This window comes from Peromyscus eremicus, chromosome 22, assembly GCF_949786415.1.
Source record: "Peromyscus eremicus chromosome 22, PerEre_H2_v1, whole genome shotgun sequence".
NCBI lineage: Eukaryota > Metazoa > Chordata > Mammalia > Rodentia > Cricetidae > Peromyscus > Peromyscus eremicus.
This window is the reverse complement of record NC_081437.1, coordinates 19759640-19783476: the sequence shown is the minus strand read 5'-3', so window position 1 is coordinate 19783476 and position 23837 is coordinate 19759640. Positions and strand designations below refer to the sequence as shown.

At 45.4% G+C, this 23837-nt stretch overlaps 1 protein-coding gene across 1 annotated transcript in view; it reads right to left on the bottom strand.

Annotated features, from left to right (window-relative positions):
• Positions 1-23837, bottom strand: part of Xdh (xanthine dehydrogenase) — a 65660-nt gene that overhangs the window by 36746 nt on the left and 5077 nt on the right. The window contains exons 2-11 of the mRNA XM_059248464.1: positions 22061-22118; positions 19184-19280; positions 18213-18318; positions 14434-14560; positions 13373-13434; positions 5667-5735; positions 5261-5347; positions 3916-4057; positions 1100-1192; positions 480-631 (exon numbers count right to left, since the gene is read on the bottom strand). Of these exons, the coding sequence (XP_059104447.1) occupies positions 480-631; positions 1100-1192; positions 3916-4057; positions 5261-5347; positions 5667-5735; positions 13373-13434; positions 14434-14560; positions 18213-18318; positions 19184-19280; positions 22061-22118 (993 nt within the window). The remainder of the gene's footprint in view (positions 1-479; positions 632-1099; positions 1193-3915; positions 4058-5260; positions 5348-5666; positions 5736-13372; positions 13435-14433; positions 14561-18212; positions 18319-19183; positions 19281-22060; positions 22119-23837) is intronic.

Below are 23837 nucleotides of genomic sequence, written 5' to 3'. Positions count from 1 at the left end.
CCAGAAGTGGCACGTTCTTGGACAGGGTAGGGGAGGTGGAAAGAACAGGGTAGGGCAAAAGCGCTTTTCAAAGAATAGCGTGGGACGGATGTACATTATCTCCCTATACCATACACTGTGTGAATCCCAAATAGAACAAGGAACATAAATGTTACTATCTACAAACTAGAAATTTCAGGGCTGCTCTGAAGGCTGACAGAATGGTCAACATCGGTAAACATCTGGAGGGGGCTCTGTGCCTCTGGGTCACCTCTAAACCCAGATCTGGCTTCTCTCCAATGTGTCTCTCATTCACTTGCTGAGAATCTTGGCCTACTTGAGAAAGAGGGAGGCAGGACACTGTGTCTCTCCAATCTCGAGGGAGAACTGCGAGTGTTTCCCAGCGGCCACAGACCACCTTCATGAGTAGTACACGGGGCCTTACAGAAAACCCGATCTTGCTTCCACCCCTCCTCTCCGCCTCTGGTCAAAGGACTCACCGCTACGGACTTGACCTGCTTGCCAGCAAACCAACGCAGCTGCTCCAGGACACCTCTGAATACCTCGGTCTTTTGTTCTGGAAGATTAGCGACTGCATCCACCAGGACATGTTCTACCAAACTAAGGGGACAAGCAGCTCCAAAGGAGATTCCTGTGTATAGATGCCAGAAGTAAAAGTCAGTCCTAGCTGGAAAGACCGACCATATACAGCTCCTGTGTCACCGGAGCCAGGCTGAAGCAAGGCTTCCATCTTTATGGGGGCCCAGAGAAGTCATTTAACTAATGGGCTGTGCTCACACCTCTGGATCCTATAACCAACACACTGTCCTGTAATCCAGTGGTTCTCAATTCAACAAAGTCAAGACCTCTGGAGGAAAAGTTCTGACTTAAAGTAATAACAAAAAATAAAGTACACAAACACTATCAACTCCCTCTAGTTCATTCTCCATGTGATCCAATATGTCATCAGGATCAAAGACAACACCAAGATTCTTATAGCCTCTTGCTAACACTGACCCCATATCCTCAGTGGGGGAAAGGTGATGAGGGTTACCTCCTTCCCAGCTCACCCCTGCCCCTGTACCGGGTGGACTCCAGGAGAAGCAGAGAGCAGCCTTACCCTCAGGCCCATGCGTCACTGAATTCAGTTCAGGGATCCAGGCTGGGCAGATGATCAGAGGAAATAACATGTTCTTAAACTTCATTTCAATGCCTTTGAGAAACAAGGAACCTGGGTTAGAGACCTCAGCAGTTTCCCCACATCACACACAGAATACATTTAGCACCAGAAGGAGGTTTGGAATTAGGAAACAGACCAGATGAGAGGGATTATGTCAGCCATAATCTCTGCCTTCCTGTCAAAAATAAATAAAAGAAATGAACTCAGATTCACCGTGATGCATTTGTGTTATGCGGTGGCATTTGAAAACACGGGACATTAAGGAATGTCCAAACTTCTTCCAAGCACTTTATATTTGAACTTACTTGATACTCCTAATAGCCCTGTGAGGGACTGTAGGTTTCTGTTTATAGATGGGGAACCTGAGGTGCAGAAATGTCCAACTTTTAAAAAATGGCTATTTATGTGTATACACACACACACACACACACAATGAAAGCATGTGCATGCCTTGATGTACATGTAAATCTCAGAGGACAACTTTCAGGAGTTGCTTCTCTCCTTCCAGCAAGGGTCCTGGGGACAGAACTCAGGCCATCAGACTGATATAGCTAGTGTCTTTTCCCCACTGAACTATCTCAGTAGCCCCAATGTTTTTGCTCAAATCCACAGCTAAGAACAAGCACATTTCGGTCTTAGGGCCATTTTTAGGAGTGAGGTATAATAACAAAAACATCAAATCCTCTAATCACAAGAAAAGAAGAAAATGAGACACAAAACTTCAAATCTGTCCTCCAAGCTCCAAGCTCTAAGCTCTGGGTTCCTCAAGATGAGTGGTTTTGCAGGGTTGTGTCTTTGTCCAATTTCTGTCTCTGCCCCCAACAAATCATTAGAAGCCTCTGCTGATGATGCTCCTCTGTTCCCTCGGGCCCAGATGATGTACTGCCTCTCTTGGTCTTGACAGTAGGATCACAGATGGGGAAAGTGGAAACAGAAACACCACACTCTCCATCTTGATGTGGCTTAGGACTTCAAAGGGCAACCCAGCTTTGAAGACAGGACACAGCCTGACGCAGTGAGCTCCATCTTAATAAGGACTTTTCTACACTCACTCCCCTCACACCCTGCACTGGCTGTAGGTAGGTGTTTTCTTTGTGCAGTGTGTGTATAAGGAGGAGGGAGCAGAGTAGATGGAAGTGACCTTGAGAAATTATTTCTAATTGTGGCGCTCATACGATCTTATTATAACCCAGAGCACTGCCCAACTCATGGAGAGGACAATGTCCAAAGTCAAAACATCCCCAAAGATCCTTCTAGCCACTTTGAATATGCTACCCTTGGTCCCTGGAGCTCTAGTTATATAGACAAAGGGCCTGAAAACCACAACCGTATGGACAGCAAGAGCACCAGCCACCATGAATGCTACTGAGCCACAGCTTTCAAAAATCACCCCACAGAGACATGTCTCATACCCTAAACAAAGCCACAGGTGGGGCCTCTGTACCCTATTTGTGCTTCTAAAGACAGGGTCAGCACTGTGCTCCATCATTGACCCAAGCAAGGCTCCCCTCTCTGGGCTGAGGATCCAACCAGAATCTAAGGAGCTGAGTTCCTTCAGAAACCAGAGCCAGACTCCAAGCAGCCTCTTTGATTTCTCAAGCATGGATTATCAACCACTCTCAACACATACGCTACACTACGCATACATACATACATACAGATACACTATACTCAGAGATCCTCTGAGCTAACCTTCACCGTGCTGAACTTCTCCTTGGGTCTCACGAGGTTTGGCATGCAGCAGAACAGATGCCAGATAAGTGAGCTTTAGAAATAGATAAAGGACAGCAGGACCTGGGCCCTATGACACTGCTGCTATGGAACTGTCTCATGGAACACCAGGAGTAGAAGTACACAACCTGAGCCTCCCTGGCCTGTTCAGCTATTGTGGGCCCCAGACCCAGATGGTGGCATGGTCCATCCAACATAGTCACCCTTAAACATCTCTTCTTTGTCCTATCACATCATCCCAGAAAAAGGAGAGGAGAAGAGAATAGAGTGACATTTATAGATCGTGGGGTGATGGGTCAGCAGATAAGAGGACTTGATTGCAAGCCTGAGTCCCTGAGTTCAAATCCCCAACACCCATGTATAAGACTAAGAGTGACTACATGCACCCATAACCCTAGTGCAGGGTGGGGCTTACTCAGCTTAGCTCCAGGTTCATTGAGGATCCTGTTTCAGGGGCATAAGGTACCACATGAACAAGCAGGACTCTTCCCTATCTTCCTTTGGTCACTACATGTACACATGTGCAACACACACACACACACACACACACACACACACACACACACACACACACACACCATTTATAGACCTCTAGCACTGATCAGCCACTGGCCTGGACACTTGGCCGGCATTTTCCCCCACTCCCCTTAGATCAGGAAAGCTGTGAGGGAAGGAATTTTTCCTCTTAAATCTTTCTGTCCCTAGCTTTTCCCAGAGATGGGAAGGGTCACAGTTGGCACTCATAGAGGAAATTAGCAAGTGTAAGGTTCACACCTGATATTCAAGCAGCCTTCTGAGAGGTTATACCACCCTGTACACAGAATGAGAACCTTTTCTGGGACACATAGGAAGGGACTGAACCAGGCCTCACCAATGTCTTGGGAGTCTATGTGCCCTGAGCTTCTCAGTGGGTTCCCAATGAGCAGTCAGTGAGGCAATATATAGAGAGCAGGGGGGAAGCTCTAGGAGAGAGTACAGGGTCAGAAAGAGCCCAGCAATGCCCAAGGGCCCCCATGCACCCTTACCTATCTCCGTGTTCCCCACCACCAGTTTGGCATCGGGGTGCTGAGCTTTGAGGTCGAGCAGTTCCCCCATGGTTGAAGCCTGGATCCAGGTCACACGCTCCCCTTCAAAACGCAGCTGCTTCTGGGGAGTGTCTTTCAGCCTCTGGGAAGCAGAGTTAGCTTACTGTCTCCTTCCTACCACCATTCCCCCGAAGAATCGTATTAAATCTGCAGTGGGGTCAGCCTGCTTCCTGACTTGTCTAATATGGACTTGAGAGGAAAGAGCACATGCCGAGGGTAAAAGTGAGGGGGATCTCACGCTGTATCTGTTGGCCCTATTCAGTACATCACAGCACTCTTGGGAAGAGCTTGGTGAGAGAGGCACTCTGAAGCTCCCTGTTACAACTGAAGGAACAGCCTGAAGATCAAGGTTATGATACCGGCCCAAAGCCACCCGCTATGAGGAGCCCAAACCAGAAATCTCAGATTCCTGACACTGTCCCACACTGTGTCCAGGAGGCACGGTGGACAAGAAATGGGAAGGGTTAGAGGTCAGGAGGACAGGTGTCCAGAGAGCAGAGAGCATGCAGAGGCGGCAGGGGGCAGGGGGCTGACTCTACTGGATATGGATGACACTTAGTGGGAAAAGAAATCCTAGGTACCAAACTGATGGTGTCTTCAAGGGTTCACAGTCCAAAGAAGGATATGCCAGTAGCACTAAATAATCTATCCTCTGGCCTGTTGAGCCTTTGAGGCAGTCTTCAGGAGCCTACATCCCCCAAGAAGCGCTGGAGAAGGATTGATTTTTTCCTTGCAATAAATACAAATGAACATGAGAAAGTCGGCAGAGGATGTGTCTCTAAGATAGAGCCTCAAGCCACGTTCGTGTCCTTTTAACGCAGCTCTGTTTTGTGTTTCCTTTAAAGACATAAGCTGATTACAGATGGGGAGGGAAACAGACGGCTTGATGGGGTCACACATAGAGATAGCCAGGAGGTCCACAAATTGATACAGAGTGGCTACAGATACGACAATATAATCAACAGATATAATCCACAACAGTACCTGCTATTGATACATAGCGTATTGCGGAAACCAGAGTCTATTCTTGTGGGGCTCCAAGTCCATCAAGAAAGACAGACATGGAATCTATAACTGTATGACGCATGTAAGGAGAAGCAAAGGATGCTATGGGAGCATGGCATAGAAGCTCTTTGCCTCCTAGAAATGGCAGAAAACGGAAGGAGAACTAAGCTGAAATCTAAGACAGAAAGGTACAAAGTTCTCAGCGGCCATGTAAACAAAGTAGAACTCAGGGGCTCACAGAACAGACATTTGGCTAGACCTTCTCCCCAGCACCACCTACCAGCAACTCCGGGGGAAAGATGGGCTCCTGGGTGGGATCTAAGGGTTTGAAATCCTCTGGTTTGAATAAAGATGGTGAGGGAGCAACCTGCAAGGAAAGAGAACAGGAAGTGGTGGGTGCTCAGACGTACTGACCCAGCTCTTCCTCCAGGCGAGCTGCTTTCCAGGAAGAGGACAGTCAGCTCCTGGAAGAAGGAAGAAGGAGGTCTTCCTTGCCAGAGAACCCAGAAGTCCTGAGCACCATTGCATCTTCAACAGCTGAACAAACACAGCCTCTCATTGTTCCTTCTTTCAGCCGTCACCGCCAGGGACTTGGAAAGAGCATAGCAACCCCTCTCCACCACACCTCCTGGATCTGAGACTGCCTCCCCCCCAACTAGGCTTCCAGAAGCAGAAAGGCACATTACCGTTTGGTCTCTCATCTGGTTCATGCAGCAGTTTGGGTTGTTTCCCCTTCCTCCACAGCACCCACCATCCTGAGAAGATGACACATATTCACATCAGAATATTTTCAGTTTCTCAGAAGCTAAGGACGGTCAATTATTCTTATCTACTGAAGCCCAGCTCTGGTAATCCCAGCCTGTAACAACGGGAGGAGCATTATCTATCCCATCCAGTCTGCCTCCATTTGGAGAGCTGGGGTCCCTGCCTCATGCTCACTTTATTAATGTGGATTAAGGAAGTGGAGCAACAGAGAAATTCTATTTTCAAGAAAATGTCTCCATAAAAGCTAGGTTCTACTTTATAAGACTGTATGTGGATACCCACTGTCCTTCCTCAGCGTTGACTCCTTAGGAAGCCCCTAAGGAAAAAAAAAATCTTACCACTTCTCACAAGACACAAGAGGTCTACTTTTAGATCAGCTGAGACGTAGGACTCTTTGCTGGGAGTCTCTGCAGCTAGGGTCTTCATCAGACCCTGTCCCAGATGTTCTACATCAGCACTGGTCTCAAAGATGCATCCAGCCAGTATGCCCAATGGCCTCTGCTACTTATGATGCATTTTCCCCAGAAAACTAAACACTCCACTCCTCATGGTGGTGGCTGTGCTCTGGAGAAAGGGCATGGGTCACCCATCACTTATGGGACAGCGCTTATGGGACCGATCACAGATAGAGCAGGCTGCACATGGTGGGGTAAGGGTGTGTTCACCTGGTGAACCCAACTCAAGAAGGCAGGAGAGTTTCCAAATCATGAAGCTGATGCTAAGTGACAATGTGGGGGAACTCGGTCTTCTAATGTAGTGAGTCCTGAAGGAGCAAGCTGGGGGCAGGCAGCCCTTCTATATGTGAGTAAGGGGGGCAGGGGATGACTTCCCATTCTGTCCTTTCCCCAAAGAGGAGCTGCAACCAAAAAGCTCCCAGAAAGCCATGGAGGTTGAAGGTGCGGCCTTTGAGAACATGTAAGCGACCAAGAGAAACTTTTGCTAGTTCGTACCCTGTGAAGCTGTGTGTGCAGAGTCCTCCAGCACCTCAGGAGTGTCACTGCACACCAGACTTGCTCTGACTATTTCACACACACACACTCTCTCTTCCATCATGCCCTTCTCTATGCTTAGACAGGAAGTGAGATCCCTTAATGTCTCTTTCAGCTTTCTTCTTGGAGAATGAGCAATGGAGTTGCATGCTCAGACTTTCTGGAAGCCAGATGAATTTGCATAGAGCAAAGCATCACCGTACCCACCTGGCCCCCTTGAGGAGAGACATGTATTATACAAGCCGCTTGTTCCAGACAAACAATGTGCCAACATAATACCAACTAGATCACTTTCCTTGATAACTCATTGGTATGTTTGCACTATAAATTATTGTGATGTATAATAATGAATCACTCAAGGTTACTGAGGGTGGAGTAAGCTGACTTTTCCATCCACACCCTCCCAGGCTCTCTGCTTTATGAGGCACGCAGGAAGAGAATTAACTAAAATACTAAAAATCCCAAGAGAAGAATTCTATACTCTCTGAAACTGGTATTTAAAGAGTTAAACAGAATAAAAGAACACAATGACATACATGTGTGGTCTCGGTGCTTAGGAAGCAGAGGCAGGAGAGTCACTACGAGTCAGAAGTCAAGAGGGAGGTTATGGCTACAACAGCCAAGTCACGAAGACATAAAACACCTTCATGTGGAAGTTGGTTATGGTGATGCATGCTTTTAATCCCAGCACTCAGAGGCAGAGGCAGAAAAATCTCTGTGAGTTTAAGGCCAGCCTCGTCTCAATAGGGAGTACCAGGATAGTTAGGGCTCCATAGAGAAATATTGTCTCAAAAACCCACCTCCCAACAAAACAAAATAAAAGAAGCTTTAATGTGCATGTAGGGCATCAAAAATTCCAAGATAAAGTTTTAGGTGTTTTAAACTGAATAGAATTAAACACAGAGAAGTGCAAGAACAAATGTTTTTAAGCGGAGATTGCAACACTATTTCATCAGAAATGGATGAATCCTGCAGACAGAGAAATCAGTATAATGTAGCTGAACACAACATCACCTTCCTGCTGCATGTAACTTTGAGAATTCTGAAACTGAAATGACACCTGTACAAAGGTAAGTCATACTACTTCCTTGACAAGTACTAATTATAGGCTGCACCATTAGTACATTATTTGTTCTAAAGAAAACATTTTCCCCCATTGAACAAGCATTTATTCTCATTTTATGGGCAACAACCTTTGCTAAAGCCAACCTATTCACTGTTTGTTGGGAACTTAGAGATCAAACCTCAGATTCAGACTCAATGTCACAAAGGTTTAAAATTCAGGACGAAGTCTGATTCAGAAGGGCCTTTCCAAGTCATGTCTACTTATTTTTCTTTGGTGCATACCTCTCCAAGCAAGCATAAATGCCTATAACGAGAGCAGTTACATCCCCATCTGCTACCGTTTCAACAACAGACAGAACCAAAGCTATGAAATAAAGACGAAGAGAAATCGTTGAAGGTCATGATGATATTTAGGCCTTGAAGGTTGAAGGTCCCGTGGAAATGATATATAACATTCCACCTGATTTGCAGTATTAACCTTCTTGAGTTTCAGGTGCTAAGGGCAAGAGGTTACACATGACCCTGCTTTCCAGGAAGCAGCCATGATGGAAATGATCTAAATATTTTCCTAAGTCCCCTTTATTATCCATGTAATGTTTATTATTCCATAGTCATCGCCTTTCTTTCATTTTGATTTTAGCAATCTGTATCATTTTATTCCTTAGGCTGACTCAGAGCGTACTGCTTTCATTGATTTTTTTTTTTTTTTAGAACTAGATTTTGTTTTGTTGATTTCTCTCTATGGAATCTCTGATTTCAATTTCATCAATTTTCTGCTCTAAATATTGTTTCTTTTCTTCTGCTTCTTTTGGATTTAATTTTCTCTTTTTTATTTTCCTAAGGTGGAAGCCTACATTATTGATTTGTAGATCTTTTTTTCTCTACCGAATTTCCATTCCCTGCTCTAAATTTCCCTCTAAGCAATTTGACAAGGTATCTTTTCAATTTCATTTCGTTCAAAACCTTTTAAAATTTATTTGGGGATTTTTTCTTTGCCTCGTGTGTTATTTGGAAGCTTATTGCTTAGTCTCATAGAAAGTATTTTTGGAATTTCTCTGCTATCTTCCTGCTGGTGGTTTCTAGTTTAATCTCACTCTCATCCCCAAACAGACATTGCATAATTGCGTAATTTTTAATTTGTTTTGTAGTCCAGAATGTGATCTATGACTTGGTGAAGTTTCCATGAGAGCATGAAAAAGTCTTTTCTGTCATTTCTGGTTGTGGTGACACAGAAACTCTGGTTACAGGCAGTTCACTGATAGTACTGTTAAATTCACCTATGCCCTTTCTAATTTTTTTCTATCTGCAGGATATGGCCGTTTCTGATAGAGTAATGATGAAACGCCCATTTAAAACATTAGAATACTCTGTCTTTTCAGTTCTATAAATTTCCATTTTATTCAGCTTAAAGAATTTTAAAATTTATCTTGGCATTTCTTCTTACGGTGTTCTGCTCTTAGGTGCATACATGTTAAGGATTTCTGTGTCTTTGTAATGTGGCTCGAGACCTGGACATGACCTGCACTAGACTAGACTCATCAACATCCATCCTGGTGAGAGGGGGCTCACAAAGACCCATCCTCCCTGGAGGAACTGTAGACAGCTAACGGTTGCTGGGAGAAGGGGGGCCATAGTAGTTCTTAGTGGTGTAGCCTCTGGTAAGAGGTATTTGCCTAATAAACCCTCACCCATGCTTTAAAAAATAATTTGTATGTCTTCTAAAGCATCAGTCCTTTGATCTACTAATGAGTGGCCTGGAATCACTATGTAGCCTGAAGTCACTGGCTTCAAACTTGAAGTGATCCTCCTGCCTCTGTCTCCTGAGCACTGTGATTACAGAGGTGAGCATCTGTGCCTTCCTCTTCTGCCTTTGTTTTGAAGAATAGTTTCACAAAGGACAGAATTTTAATCAGTGGGATTGTTTTTCCCTCTGTGCTTTTAGTATATCCTTCCATTCCCTCCTTGCTTGCATGGTTCCTTACAAAGTGAACGTGGTCCTTAGCTGTGTGTCTCTATAAATCAGGTGTAGCTGAGGATTCTTTGAAGGATTGTTTCTTTAACTCATTTTGTGAAGCTTGACTTTGATGTATCTTAGAGTGAATAATGTGGGAAGCGAGCTGGTTTGGGGTTTGTTTTGGTTCTTGATTTATTTTGTTCTGTGTTTTGGTGGGGTTTTTTGTTTTGTTTTTTTTTTTTTTTTTTTGTTATTTCTGTTGTTGTTTGACATGGATCACAGTGTTCTCTGAGATTCCTGGTTGTGTGGTTTGGAGTCTAACATTCATTTGGGGAAATTCTCACGCACGATTGTTGAACTATCATTCCTGTCCCTTGCTTTCTCTTTCTGGAATCTCCCTTACATGCATGCCACACTCCCATGGTTCCATAGTGCGTGGTCTTCTGGGTTTTCATTTCCCTCATTTCTTCTCTTTGCTCATTGGCTCTGGAAGTCTGCATTTTCATATCCTCAGTCTCAGAAATGCTTTCCTGAGCCACATTCCATTCACAAATGAGCCCACCAAGCATATTCTTCATTCCATTATAGTGGCTTTGACTCTAGCATTTCCTTATAATTCCTTTATGGTATTCCTATCACTCTGTCTACATTATTCATCCGTTATTGTTTATCTATTTTCCTCATTAAAACCTTCCACATAGTAATTATATTATTTTTTTAAACTCATGATTTGGTCATTCTAACACCTCGGTTGTATCAATTCCAATTATGCTGTATGTTTAGTCTCTTCCAATTGTGTTTGCCTTTGTGTATGTCTTGTGATTTTTTTTAAAAACTGGAAAGCAGATAGTTGTACTGAATAAAAAGTACCTCTGTCAATATGCCTTTAATGAGCTATCAGTGCCAAGGAGAAATACTTTATAGCCCTAGGATTAATGAGTCTGCCGCTACACTGTGAATTTCACAAGAACCTTTCCGGAGTCTGTTCCTCCCTTAGGTGGGTGGAGGTGGCTGGAGTGGTCTGAAGTTGAGAATTTATCTTCTTCCCACTAGGGTAGGCTCCAGTATAACAAGGCCTGAGAAGGAGAGGCTCTGGTACAATAGTTTTATATGTTTCTTCTTTTTCAATAATTTTTTGAGATTGTAATATAATTACAACATATCCTCTTCCCTTTCATAAGTTTCTTCTTGTGCTTGTGATTGCCAGCACCATCCTATCTGTCTTCAACTTGAGGAGCAACAGCTGGTACTTTAAATTACCTTCCCCAAAGGATCAGAGAAGAGCTATGACCTTTCCATTGTCTGGCTTTGCCTTTGTGCTTAGCACAGAGTGAAACATTCAAAACTCCTAGCACATCAGATTGTGAAACACAAATCCCACTTCTGCCTGTTCTAATGGCTCGTCCATTCCCTTCCTCTCTGCTAGATGGATGCAATCATTCTTGCTGTCAACCACGTGCCCAGCTCTGCCAGACTCTGCTCATGCTTCAGCAGCGGTGTGCTGTGTGGGGGAAAATAGGAAATCCAAGCTTGATGCAGCCATGCACAAAAGTAAACAGGCTCTGAGTAAAAATCCTGGAGCGTGGGGGCTCTAGGGAGGAACTTGAAGGTACTTCTGCATGCTTGCTTAGTGCCAGGCTTTGGGGCTGCTTAGAGCTCTCAGCTAAACCCAGGAAAAACTGGGTTAGGAGGGGTAGAGTACTACTCCACGGTGGAGTTGTGCACTACCTCAACTCAACGAGCCCTGGGGAAGAGTGTAGTTGTTGACATCCTTTTCTTTAGAAGCTCTCTCAGGGATAGTTAGATTGCACATCTCTGAGCAGGCTCCTAAGATGGGCGTGCAGAGACAAGATGAACAATCCTTGTTTCTCAGAGGAGCCAGGGCAGTTAATGAAGACCATATGGCAGATGAGGGAAGACATGTGTTAGCAATGTCACTTAAAACACCACTTGTTGAAGGCCTAAGTTGTACTAGGTACTAGGTATTGTCCTAAGAGCTCTGCAAGAAGCACTTGATTTTTTTTTTCAAACTCTGATCACTTATTTGCTCCTCTGAAAGACCTGTTTTTGGCTGGACTCAGACAGAGTGGAAACTCTCAGCAAGGACAGCCCCCGTTGTTCAGCAATCTGTTCCTGGAGCTTTTCTTTGGCTTCCTTCATTCTCTTGACCAAAAGTTTAGCACGTTCTGCAGCCTCCTTATTTTGTCTACTGCATTATCTCTTCAATACAATATCTCAGTGTTTGTGTTGCAGGACGCGTGAAATAGCAAGATGCTGAATCTTGGGTACTATAGTTCTGGGCTTGCCTTCTTTGTTTAAGGGCTTTCTAGCAACATACCGGTGGATAGCATCTTCTTTAGAGAGACTATAAAGCTTTAAGACTCTGCTAACTCTTTTGGGCCCCAACTACCAAGTCACAGTAGTATCTGTCAGTTCAGGAATATCCTTCTCTCCTTTTTTTTTCTTCAATAACCAAGTTGAGACCACACAGGTTGGCATCCACAGTGCATCCCTGAACTGACTTGCACTTCCTCCCTCCAGTTCTTCTTGGTCTGTAGCAAGAATTCCCCTTCCTCAACAGAAAATGTACTCTGGCATGAATCAAGACTCATTGCTTCATAGGAAAGCTTTGTAATTGCCACCACTGATTCCAACTGCATAACCCTTCCATTTTTCACCCAGAGCATCAGCAACAGCAAGAAGTACTTAATTTTTATAAGCACTGCGCAGCAGGCACTTTAATTCGGACTCCGTATCTGTCATTCCCATCATTTCTACTTGACTACAGAGCTCCTACTTCATGATCGGGGTCCTGGGTGTAGTATGTCATTCCCTATCTTTATGAGGCTCCATCTCCAATGCCACTCAACTTTCCTGAGTTATGTGAACCCAACACCTTCTCCCAATGTGCCTGCCCTAAAAGTGAGTGAGAGGCTCTGAGTGTCTAACTTCCCCTGGACCCCTGATCAAACCATAGTGAGAAAGTTTGACAGAAGTCAGGATTCTCTTACCCCAGAGTCAGGTAAAAACTGAGACGGGTAAGCCAAGAGCAGAGATGCCAACATTCTGTCCTTACCATATGGCAGGTATGTGTCTGTGTTTACACAACCAGTGGCCACACACTGAGCCATGGTTTCATGACTAGAGGTTTATGAACTCGGCAGGGGTTCACAAACTGTCTGGAGATCTAATTATCAGCTTCACGAGGCCAGCGGAGTGCCAACTGTGACAGCAGCTAAGAGAGGGAAGGAGGAGGGGTGCGAGGCTGAGCCAGGCAGGGATGCTGTTAAATGCCACATTCAGCACCTGTGCCGGAGGAGCCTGCCAGTCTCCAGGGAAAGCGGCCAAGCCTTGAGGCATTGTGGGAAGGTAGCATTTGGGCAGTACACATCTTCCCAAGAATCTGAGCTGCAGGCTTTCCCAGCAGGACATCCCACACTCTGAATAAGATGGCAGCATCTGCTTGCCTTAGCACATGTCCCCAGCGGGAGGACTCACTCCCTGGCTTGCCTCATCCTTCTTCCCTGTAGACCTGACGTCCTTGGCATCCTTCCCAAGTGTGCTCTCTGCAGGTTCCTGCTTTAGGGGCAGGCCACTTCTGTTCCTGGGCCCCACTTACCCTGGCGAAGGTCCGGAATCCCTGGAGGATGGGTCTGTAGCCTGTACAGCGGCAGAGGTTTCCTGTAGGCCAAGGGGAAAGTTGCAACGTCATCGCTCTCCCCAAGTGGTGAGGGCTTTGCTGCATGCACTTGACCTTTGACATTCTATGTCTGCTGCCTAAACACCTACCCTGATGCTCTCCCAGAATGCCCAGACCAAGCACATACTGGCCTTCCCAGGGCATCTGATCAACCTTCTCAGTGAGCTTCTCAAACTATATCACCAATATGCTTCCTCTCTTTAGAGTGGGAATCTCTGGAGGAAGGACTCCCATCTTTTGTCCTGTGTCCCTTACACTTCAGATAGTGTGTAACACAGGACTCAGATGGAGTTGAATGGACGATTGACTGGAGTGCTGAATGGATGGAGAAACCTTCTGGATTAAATTCTCTAGAGAGATCCAATCCACTCACAGGAAACTGGACAGGAAGCCAACAACTGCTGTAACTCAGCATCTAGTCTGTCTTCCTCCTGAGTGGCAATCACCCTGATGAAGCTGTTCTGACGAAGGTCAAGTGAACAAAACCACGTTCTATGAAACTCCAGACCAGTGGTTCTCAACCTGTGGGTCATGACCCCTCTGGTAAACCTTTATCTCCAAAAATATTTACATTATGATTCATAGCAGTAGCAAAATTACACTTATGAATTAGCAATGAAAATAAGTATGGTTTGGGGTCACCACAACATGAGGAACTATACTAAAGGGTTGCATCATTAGGGAGGTTGAGAACCACTGATCTAGGTAGTTTCCCAAATATCAATGATCCTACATACTAGCTGTCCTGGGACACGGCTGCCATGAAGGACAGGATGTAGACATCCCAGGAAGCAAGGTCTAACATGAACAACTAGGAGAAGACTAACTTCCCAGTAGATCTTGGCCACCGTGTTTTGGTGGCCAGAGCTTTCCAAAGACCAACACCTGGCATTTCCAGTCCGTTCTTGACTGCCACCATGTTGACCTGTTCAAGACCCATGTGCCACCCCACACTCAGGGCTGTGCCCGAAGGTCCACACCTTGGAAGGCATTCTCAATCTCCTCGATGGTGGGCTCTGGTTGGTTTCGGAGCAGCGTGTACATGCTCATGACAATACCAGGGGTACAGAAACCACATTGGGAACCATGGCTTCTGGCAATTCTTTCCTTAAAAAGACAGATAAAAAGACAGATAGCCCATGCTTATGTTGTCAGGAACTGCTCACCACAGCTCCATTACAGTTCACTTAAAGCTGTGGGGGTCACCATTAGGTTACCAAGCTCCTCTGAGACACAGGTTCCTCATCTTTATGATGAGAACCATCCTCCTACTTACAGCCAAGGATTTAAAGATGTAATTCATTTAAAGAAATACTCTTTTCATCCTTTTCTTTATTCTCCCTTTCTTTCTGTTTGTTTACTGATGATTGACCCTAGGTCCTATCCCTGAACAATGTCCACAGCCCTTTTTCTACTGTTAGTTTGTGATGGTGTCTCACTGTGTAGTGTAGGTAGGCCTTGAACTTGAGATTTTGCTTCCCTAGCCCCCTGAATAGCTGGATTGCAGGTGCCGGGACTACCTTAAACTCCTGGCACTGTACTTGGCATTCTGTAGGCATCCGTCAGTGTTAGCTATTAGTGGACAAGTCTCTTGGGGGAACAGTGACTATTCTCACTCAGGAGACTCAGGAATTGGCCCAGGCTCATGAATCCTAAATAGAAGCACTCTGCTGTATTCCTCTGGCTACAGAAACCTACAGTGCAATTCAAGCACCACTTCTGAAGGACCAGCGTGTGTCTTATCCCAACCTGGTACCGCATTCTGGATTGTTGAGTGAAGGCACCCTCTGAGAACAGGAAGGACATGCAGACTGGAGCCCAAGCTAAACTGAGTTTACTCTATGTATGGGATGTCACAAAAAAATCCCACCCCAAACTGGTAGGTTTTGACCACAAGGCCCCTTTCCTCATCCACGTGACTTTCTTTCTTTTTCTTTTCTTTTCTTTTTCCTCTTGGGAATCTCTCTTGGTACTTAAGTAAAACTCACAGGCTGTTGTAACCTCTCTATCTACAGTCTATTCATTAATTTTGTACCCAGACTATAAACCCAGTACACACTAGGCATGGAAATGTCCTATAAACAGAGACAAGAAAGGGGAGAGATTACAGGAGGTCCACATTGTAATAGGGTAATACTGATTTTAAAAAATGGAATAAGAAAAATTCCATGTGGTGCCCAGTGCTGTGTAGAGAATTTGCACAGGGTGACATGATCCACAAAGACTGGTGTCTCCTGAGCCTGGTCAGAAAAGGCCACTCCAGAAAGGATCTTGCGTCTGGCTTCAATATCACAGTTTGGATCAGGGAATGAGAACAGTCAGCAAGAAGACTCAGAATGAGCTTGGTGTGCCAGAGCGGCTGAGAGAACATGGGTGGAACCTGCTGGTGCTAAACACCTTGGCTGGAAAAGCAGCTCCTCACAGGCCAGGACAGGATACAGAACTTTCTCTGTGTGATGGGAAGCCTTGGGAGATTTCAGCCAGCAGTGATGTGATTCATGGTTTGGAAAAAAACAGCCATTCTGGGCCACACAGAAATGGGGCACGGGGATATGGTATAGCCAGTCAAATAGAGGTGATGGCATGGACCAAATAGCAAGAGTAAAAACAGATAGGGGAAGTGTCATAGATGGTTTGGGTTGGAGAGTGGACCACACTTCTGGATGGATAGGGGGTAGTATATGAGAGAATCAAAGTTACTCCTAGATTCTTATCATGAGAAAATAGAGTGGATCGTTTTGCCATTGACTCAGGTAGAACAATACCCAAGAAGGAAGACGTTATGGGAAAATAGGTTTTTAATAAGATTGAGATTAGACATTTAAACAGTGGTGTCAAGTAGGCAATTGTAAATGAGTCTGACTTCTGAAGAGGGGTCAAATTGAAAGTACAAATGTGGGCACCATTTGCAGGCAGTGGGTATCTAACTTACCTAGGGAGGGTGTGAGAACAGAGAAGGGTAGGGCTGCGGCCTCAGCCTAGACTCTGTAGCAGTCTATGGCTGAGCCGTTGAGTCACGTGATACCAATGGGAGACAGGAGGAAACATGGGAAAGCCAGAAACCAAGAAAAACAAATGGGCAAGGAGCAGACTCTGGCCCTGTTGTTTATATAGAGATAAAATAACACCAAGAATAAGGGTTTGTACTGTTGGAGGGGAGGGTACAAATCTCTGTATTCATACTACTCATTCTTTATTTAGCTACGTAGACTAAGACAGGCCCAAATTAAGCTCACACTTCCTACAGGTTGGGCAGGTTTAGGGGTGTCCCCTTTTCCTGTCTAAGAAACAGCCTCACCCTACTCTGATCTCACAGACTGGATTGGATGCTCCTCCTGTGGAATAGAACCTGTTTGTTCATCTGGGGGCCCCAGTGCCTGGTGTCAGGGAAGGAGACCGAGGAAGGTGTGACCTCCTGAAAGATGTTTCCTCAAGTTGTCAAGAGAGGACTATGGGCCAGTTTTAACACCAGAGGCATTTCTGGATGCAATTTTCCTAAGAACCCTTGCCTCAGTTACCCCAGTGAAAAAACTGCCCACTGTTCTCTGCTCCCACCAGTGTCTACTTGGCCTAAGAACACTCAGATTCTCTCTTCAAACCCCTAGATTTGTGCATAGATCCCTCACTGTTCCAAGTGGTCCAGCTCCACAAGGGAGGAAACCCAAGTCAGGCATTTTTAAGTCTGTGTCTGGCCATAAAATTGCTATGGATAGCAAAGTTGTGGACAGTCTTGAACTTCTGATTTTCCTGCTACCTTCCCAGTGCTAGGATTACAAGTGGGCCATGTGCCATATCTATCTTATATGGTGCTGAGGATCCAATCCAGAGCTCCATGCATGGTAGGCAAGTACTCTGCCAACTGAGTCACATACCCAGCCCTTTCTATTATCTTATCCTTCTTTCTCAAGAGAGTGAAGGTCTGGTAGTCCATATTTGTGGTGGTTAATATTGATTTATAGCTTGATAGGACCTATAACCAACTAGGAAACAAGCCTTTGGGTAAATCCTGTGATGAATTATCTAGATTAGGTTTGCCTCTGGTCAAGGCTACGGGGACTTATCGAGATTAGGCTGAGGGAAGGAAATGGCTGAATCTAAGACTAAATAGAAGGGGAAAAACTAGCTGGACATGCACATTCCATTGCTCACTGCTTCCTATCTATGATGCCATGTGTCCAGTGGCCCCAAGCCCCTACCACCACTACTTCCCTACCACGTTAATGAGTACCCCCAGTAAGTTCTTCCTTCCTCGACTTACTTCTATTGGGCATGTTGCACCAGCAATGTATAAAGTAACTAATTCAACATTTGTATTGTCCAAGAGTGGGAGGTGAGTGGTGCAACAGGAATAAGCATTCCACATGATAGGGAGCACATGGGCTTATCATCGGGAGCCATGGAAATCTGGAATCTGGGAGACGGTGGGTTGTCAAAGCATACTCAAGAATAAGGTGTCCTTCCCTGCCTTCCCAGGTCTGGAGCAAGGATACCCCTAGACATTAGATTCAGCTGATTTTGTTGTTCCCTTGGGGTCATTCAGTGTTATACCATCCTGACCCTAGGGATGAGGGAGCTTTGGGTTTTGATGCCCACTCTTTCTACCTTGTAGTATCTAGAAGAGATTTGGAGAGAGCCCTGGAACAACCTCCTTTGCTCAAGCAGTGAAGCTTCTTCCAACAACCCAGAGCAAAGCTGCAGACTTGGCCAACCGAGGCCAACCCGTGAAATGTCCCGGCTCCCCACTCACCACCCCACTCACCTGTACGGGATGCAGCTTCTGAGTGTTTCCTATGCCTTCCACAGTTGTCACAGCAACATGATGCAAGGAGCAGATAGGGGCCAGGCAGGCATTGACGGAAAAGTGACTAGAAGCACAGATTAAGGTCATTTCCTTGCTACTGAGGTCATCAGAGCAGTGCAGGACCTGATAAGGCCTGGAGCCTTTCCGCATCTCTTTGCTCAACACTATGTTCTTGTGTCTGCTATTGGTGTCATTGCCTCTCTAGCTAAGACCCTGAGACAGGAACAAAGGGGGCTCCATGCCATCTGAGACTGAGGCAGCGTCGGTTTCTAATGCCATCAATATACCAGAGGGAGTAAGGGTAAATAAGATGAAATCCCTACCCTGCAATAGCTACACTCAGCATGGGAGAACAGAAGTGGGTATGAAGATGTAATGTAAAAATCTGACAGTAAATGATTCAGGGGGACTGTCCAGAGGACACTAAGGAACTTGTGTAGACATGGAGGACCTAACTCAGCCTTGGGAGAATCAAGGAGCACGTCTTAGAGGAGATGCTATTTGGGTCCAGTATTTCCAGGCAGAAAGCGCTGGATGAGAGGACATGCAGGACAGGAAGAAGTTTATAGCAAGATCAAGAAACAAGTAGGCCTAGTTCATGAGTTCTACATATTGTTCAATTTGAGGAGTATCAGGCCCTTCCTTGGTGGTGAAGGAAACTGGGGAGGAAATCAGGGACTTACTATGGGGAGTTGGAGAGGGATTTTATGGTATGGCATGTTAGCCTGGACTGTAGAATGGTTGTTTTATCAATAGTTCAGAGTTCGGCCCCCATTCATCAGCCAGAAAAGATACCCCACAAGACATCATTCTGCACTCCTTGTTCATGATTGGAGTCTTCTCAGAAACACACATACTCACACACTCACTCACAAAGGTAACCCCACATCCTACCCTCCTATGGACCACCACCAGCAGGCAAAGGATACACGATCTTGTTCTGAAGACGGTCATACTTGGAGATCATCACCGTACATGCCCCGCAGCCACCTTCTCCACAGCCAAGCTTGGTCCCGCTCAGCCCCACTGAGCAGCCACTTGTTAAGGACACAGATCCAGAGAAAGGACTCTACACATGGATGGGAATGCTGGGCAGAGCCTCACAGACAGAGCTTACACACGGCTCAAGCCCTTGACCCAGGAGGCAGCAGAGCCATGACCTCCTCACTCCATGAGGCAGGGCTGTGCCCTACAGATGTGAGAACAGATCACCTCCACTGAACAGATGAGTCAGCACCCACGAAGCACCATCCAGGACACGAGTTCCAGGGTCAAGGTTCCCCCAGGGTCTAAGCAAGAGAATCATGAACCTCAAAGACTGAGCATATGGTGTGTCAGCCAGGCAATGATATGTTCTGGGACTTACCAAGTCCTGGATTTTTACCCTGAAATTTTCAAGCTGGAAACCAAAACCAAAGCTGGGCGTAGGCTTTTGAATCTCTCACAAAATATATACAAGTTAAAAATAAAGAGCTTTAAAGACTGGGAGCCAATAATGGACCCAGCTCTTACATATATTGTGGAAAGAAAACTACCTTGCTAACTAGTAGGCTGTTCCAAACCCACAGCAGCCACGTGGCCACCTTCCTCGAATCAGAAACTGCTGAGTTTCTGTCAGTCCCCTAAGAACTCATATCTCTTCTGAGGATGGGAGACACAGATAGCTATTAGCAGCTGGCCATGTCCTCCATTTTCCAGATAAAATTAACAAGGAACAACAACATCGCATCTTACACTTAAAAGCTCTTGCTTTTCCACAGCAATTTGTGTAGCAGACAAGAGCTGCTGTTTCTTTGCAGATTAAAATGCAAAGCAAAAACAAGCTGAGGCCTCAGCGGTCATATGAGATGCAGAGTGTCATCTTGTATGTTATAATCCTCTGACTCAGAAGCCTCCTGACTCTCAGAGTTGTGTAATTCCCTCCTCTTCTTGCTACATTTTTTCTTTAAGCCAAAGAGGCCTCCTAAGACCTAAAGTTCTTTGGTTTGCTTCTTTGGTCTCATTAACCAAGGTATGTGACGTTATTTGCTGTTGATACAGCTAGAAAGTATGTGCACAGAGATGGTGGCCGTGTAGGCTTTATCTTGGCATCTTTGTAGAAACCCCAGAGTTGAAGCAAGGCTAGGAACGTTTTTCCTGCTCTCAGACTGCAATAATGAAAAGGACTTTAGACTTTGCATGGCAACTTTCCATTTTAAACTTCATTTGAGCTTTGATCTTCAAATCAGTCCACTGCATGCAATTAGGCGTTTCTGGGGTTCTTAGGCTTGCAGAACAAAAACAAAAACTAGCAGGAAACTAAAATTAGCTTTGTTTTCAGAACATTGAAATTCATCTCAGCAACCTCCTGGTGGAGTTGGACTGGAAATAGTGTCCCCCTTTGCCTACCCACTGAACCCTCTGCCACAGAAGGGCCACCAGGGTCACACCAAGTCATCCGCCATATCACTCCCTGATAGGAAGGGAGTGAACTAACGGTAAAGCTGTGATTCTGGGCTCACTTCTGTGAGTACTGAGCAAATGGTTCACTCAAAGGAGCCACAGGCATACCTCTCAGAGGGGGAGGAGTACACCACAGACAGACGTCAAAATGAGCATAGTCCTGACATCAGGCCCCTGGAGTGTTTCCAGCCCAGGTGGGAAGTAAAGCACGTGGCTCTAGGCTTCTATCCAGGGTCTGCCAGAACTTGCCCAGAATATACTTAGTGAAAAGCAGGTTACTTAATCAGTCAACCTTACTGCCTCTCAAAAGGGAACAATGTTACACTTTCATGGAATTTCTGTGAAGGTTATGTGAGATCAGCTACACAAACAACTTTGAACATTGCCTGTCCATAGTAAGTGTTCATTAAATATCAGCATCAATATTTTCTGTTGTTTTTGATCCAGGGTCCCAGAATACTTCAATAACCTGAAAGAACAAAATGTATAGGGGATCCTACAGAAGCCCTCTCCACAATGGATGAAGAGCAGCAACCCAGGACTCTCTAAGGCATCGTGACCACTTTGTGGGGGGAAGGCGCCAAATGACCCTTTCACAGCGATTGCAAATCAGATATCCTGCACATTAGATATTTACATTACAAGTCATAACAGTAGCAAAATTACAGTTATGAGGTGGTGATAAAAATAATTTCATGGTTGGGGGTAACCACAAAATGAGGAACTGCATTAAAGGGTCTCGGCGTTAGGAAGGTTAAGAACCACTGCCCTAAGGAGACTCCTGCCCTTGATGTCTCTAAAGCTGGCCATTAAGCAGTTGGTGCCTTATACAGTTCCCACTGTGATCATCCTTTTCCAGTACACAACCATTGTCTGGGAATACCCAGCAAAATAGAGCTTACCTAGTATATGGAAGGCCCTAGGTTCAGTGCCCAATAATGCAAGGAAAAGAATAGAAACCCTTCCCTGGTCTCTCTGGGCCTCTATGGAGCCAGAGAGGCTCCTGGGTAGTCTTCTATATAAGCAAATGTCAATTAAAGAAGGGCCCACTGCTCCCAAGGGGAATGACCGTGAAGCTCACAGGGGCTGATGAGGAAGGGTCTTCTTGGGCACAGAATCAAATCCTTGAATTACTAAACTCTTCACTGAAGAAAATCTGAAAGAACACCATAACAGTCCTCTCATCTGAGACCCGAGAGCTACGATCTAGACAGCCAAGGAGTGTTCAAGGTCTCCCAACTATTGATTACTGCAGCTGTCCAGACTCCTTCAAGGCCCCGCCCTGGTCACTGGGAAACGATGTAAGCTTCAGAGAAGAGTCCCATTGTCCCCTCATCCTCACTCCCATTGCAGGGTCAGGATACACTTTCTTCTCAGGTAGACCAGAAGAGTTGTTTCGGGGTCTGCATTCTTCTCCACCACCTGCCAAGAAAAGAAAAGAAAGCGCATCAAAGATTTGCCTATCCATTCTTTTTCCATTGCTTTCCCTACTTCCACATCTCACCCCAAAATTTGTAGAGCTAATGGGCACATTCTGAACAGACCATGGCAGTCAAGGTATTTTTCTCGATAATTCCAAAAAACAAACACATGCACTATGAGATATGATCATGCCTTCAAGTCCTAGAACTCCACCTGGACACACCACAGAATGTTAAGATTCTATGCCAGCAAGAGCATGGCAAAATCTCCTCTAACTGAAGCATATCATCTCATTTCTCCTGCCTCATCCCAGCTACAAATTCCAGGGGTATCTGGAGCTGTCAGCACGCAGACCCTAACTTTGTTTCCTTGAGTGTGTCTGCTCAGATGCTGTATGTGATGATAGAAAGCTGGTTGTATAGTCCATGCTCACAGTGAACAAGCTACCCCAGCAGCAACAAGAATATGCCAGCATGTAAGAGCAATCTCAAGCCAAAAACCCATCCACATGTTCAGTAAGGTAGAAAAGTCATCTATGATGTGAGATGCTCTCCCCAGATGTAAACCTTCAAAAGAGATCTGAGACCCCATTTCACTACTCCTCATACTTAAAGGCACAGAAATTATGGTAAGAGATTCTTTAAGAGAACTGTGCTATGGGTCCTAGTGTTTCTTCAAGTTGAAGGGGAGGAAATATCTGCCTCACACCTCAAACTAAGAGAAGGAACACCCTTCACACCATACATCAATCCACCACTCTTCCTTTGCAAGTGTAGTGTCAGGAGCCAGACCAACCAGGACTTTCTCAGAGGCCCTGATGGAAGAACAAAGGGAACTTTAGTTCTGTTCTTGTCCAGGTGTGGACTTGGCAAAGCCAGTCTAGGGCTGGAGCCAGTGTCTTCTCAGAAGAGTCAAGGTTGTGGCTTCTGGGGACCTGAATTAATCCCCTGAGCTGGGGTTATCAGTCCTAAGACAGCTGTGTCTGGGGGAATTCCAGGTTCCCTTTGCCAGCCTTGCCTGACTTAGCTCTCTGCTGACCTTGGCCATTTTTTCCCCTCTGCAAATCAAATATATGAGGCTGTACTTCTTAATAAATTTGCTTGGTGTGAGTCATCAGCTTATGCAAGACCGCCTGGTCCCAACTATTGCTTTTGGCTTCTTTATTTCTTGTTTTATTTCTTATCCCCGGTCCTCCCACTTGACACATCACCATTCAGGACCCTTATTCTTGCAGGTTCAGCATAGAACAGACATATAGTGATCTGCCACACCACAGCTAAAGCTTGACCTAACATAACGCTGCTAACTAAAACTGATGTGTTTAAACTCCTACTTAAACTTAAAAGAAAGAAGTGGAAGTATTGGTTCATAATTGCCAGAATTTAGTAGGTCCAAGAATTTTGTTAGCAGTGAACATACTACAGACCATCTATAATGTACACAGGGTTGGTTTGAGTGTGTTTAAGTCACTCTCAGGAGGATTGCCTAAAGGAAGTGATGGGACCTCTACTAGACTGCTTCTTTATACAATAGACCCTTCATGTTGGAGGCTGAAAGAAAGCACAGGGCCTAAGAAATGCATGTCACTTGGGTCATGGGATCTGTGAGCAAATGCTCCATGCAGTGGTCCCTGAAGAACCCTTGAAGACATCAAAAGAGTTCGCTCTGAACAGTTGAAAGGCCACCTTAAAACAGAGCCAATTATAAGTGACATCTTTC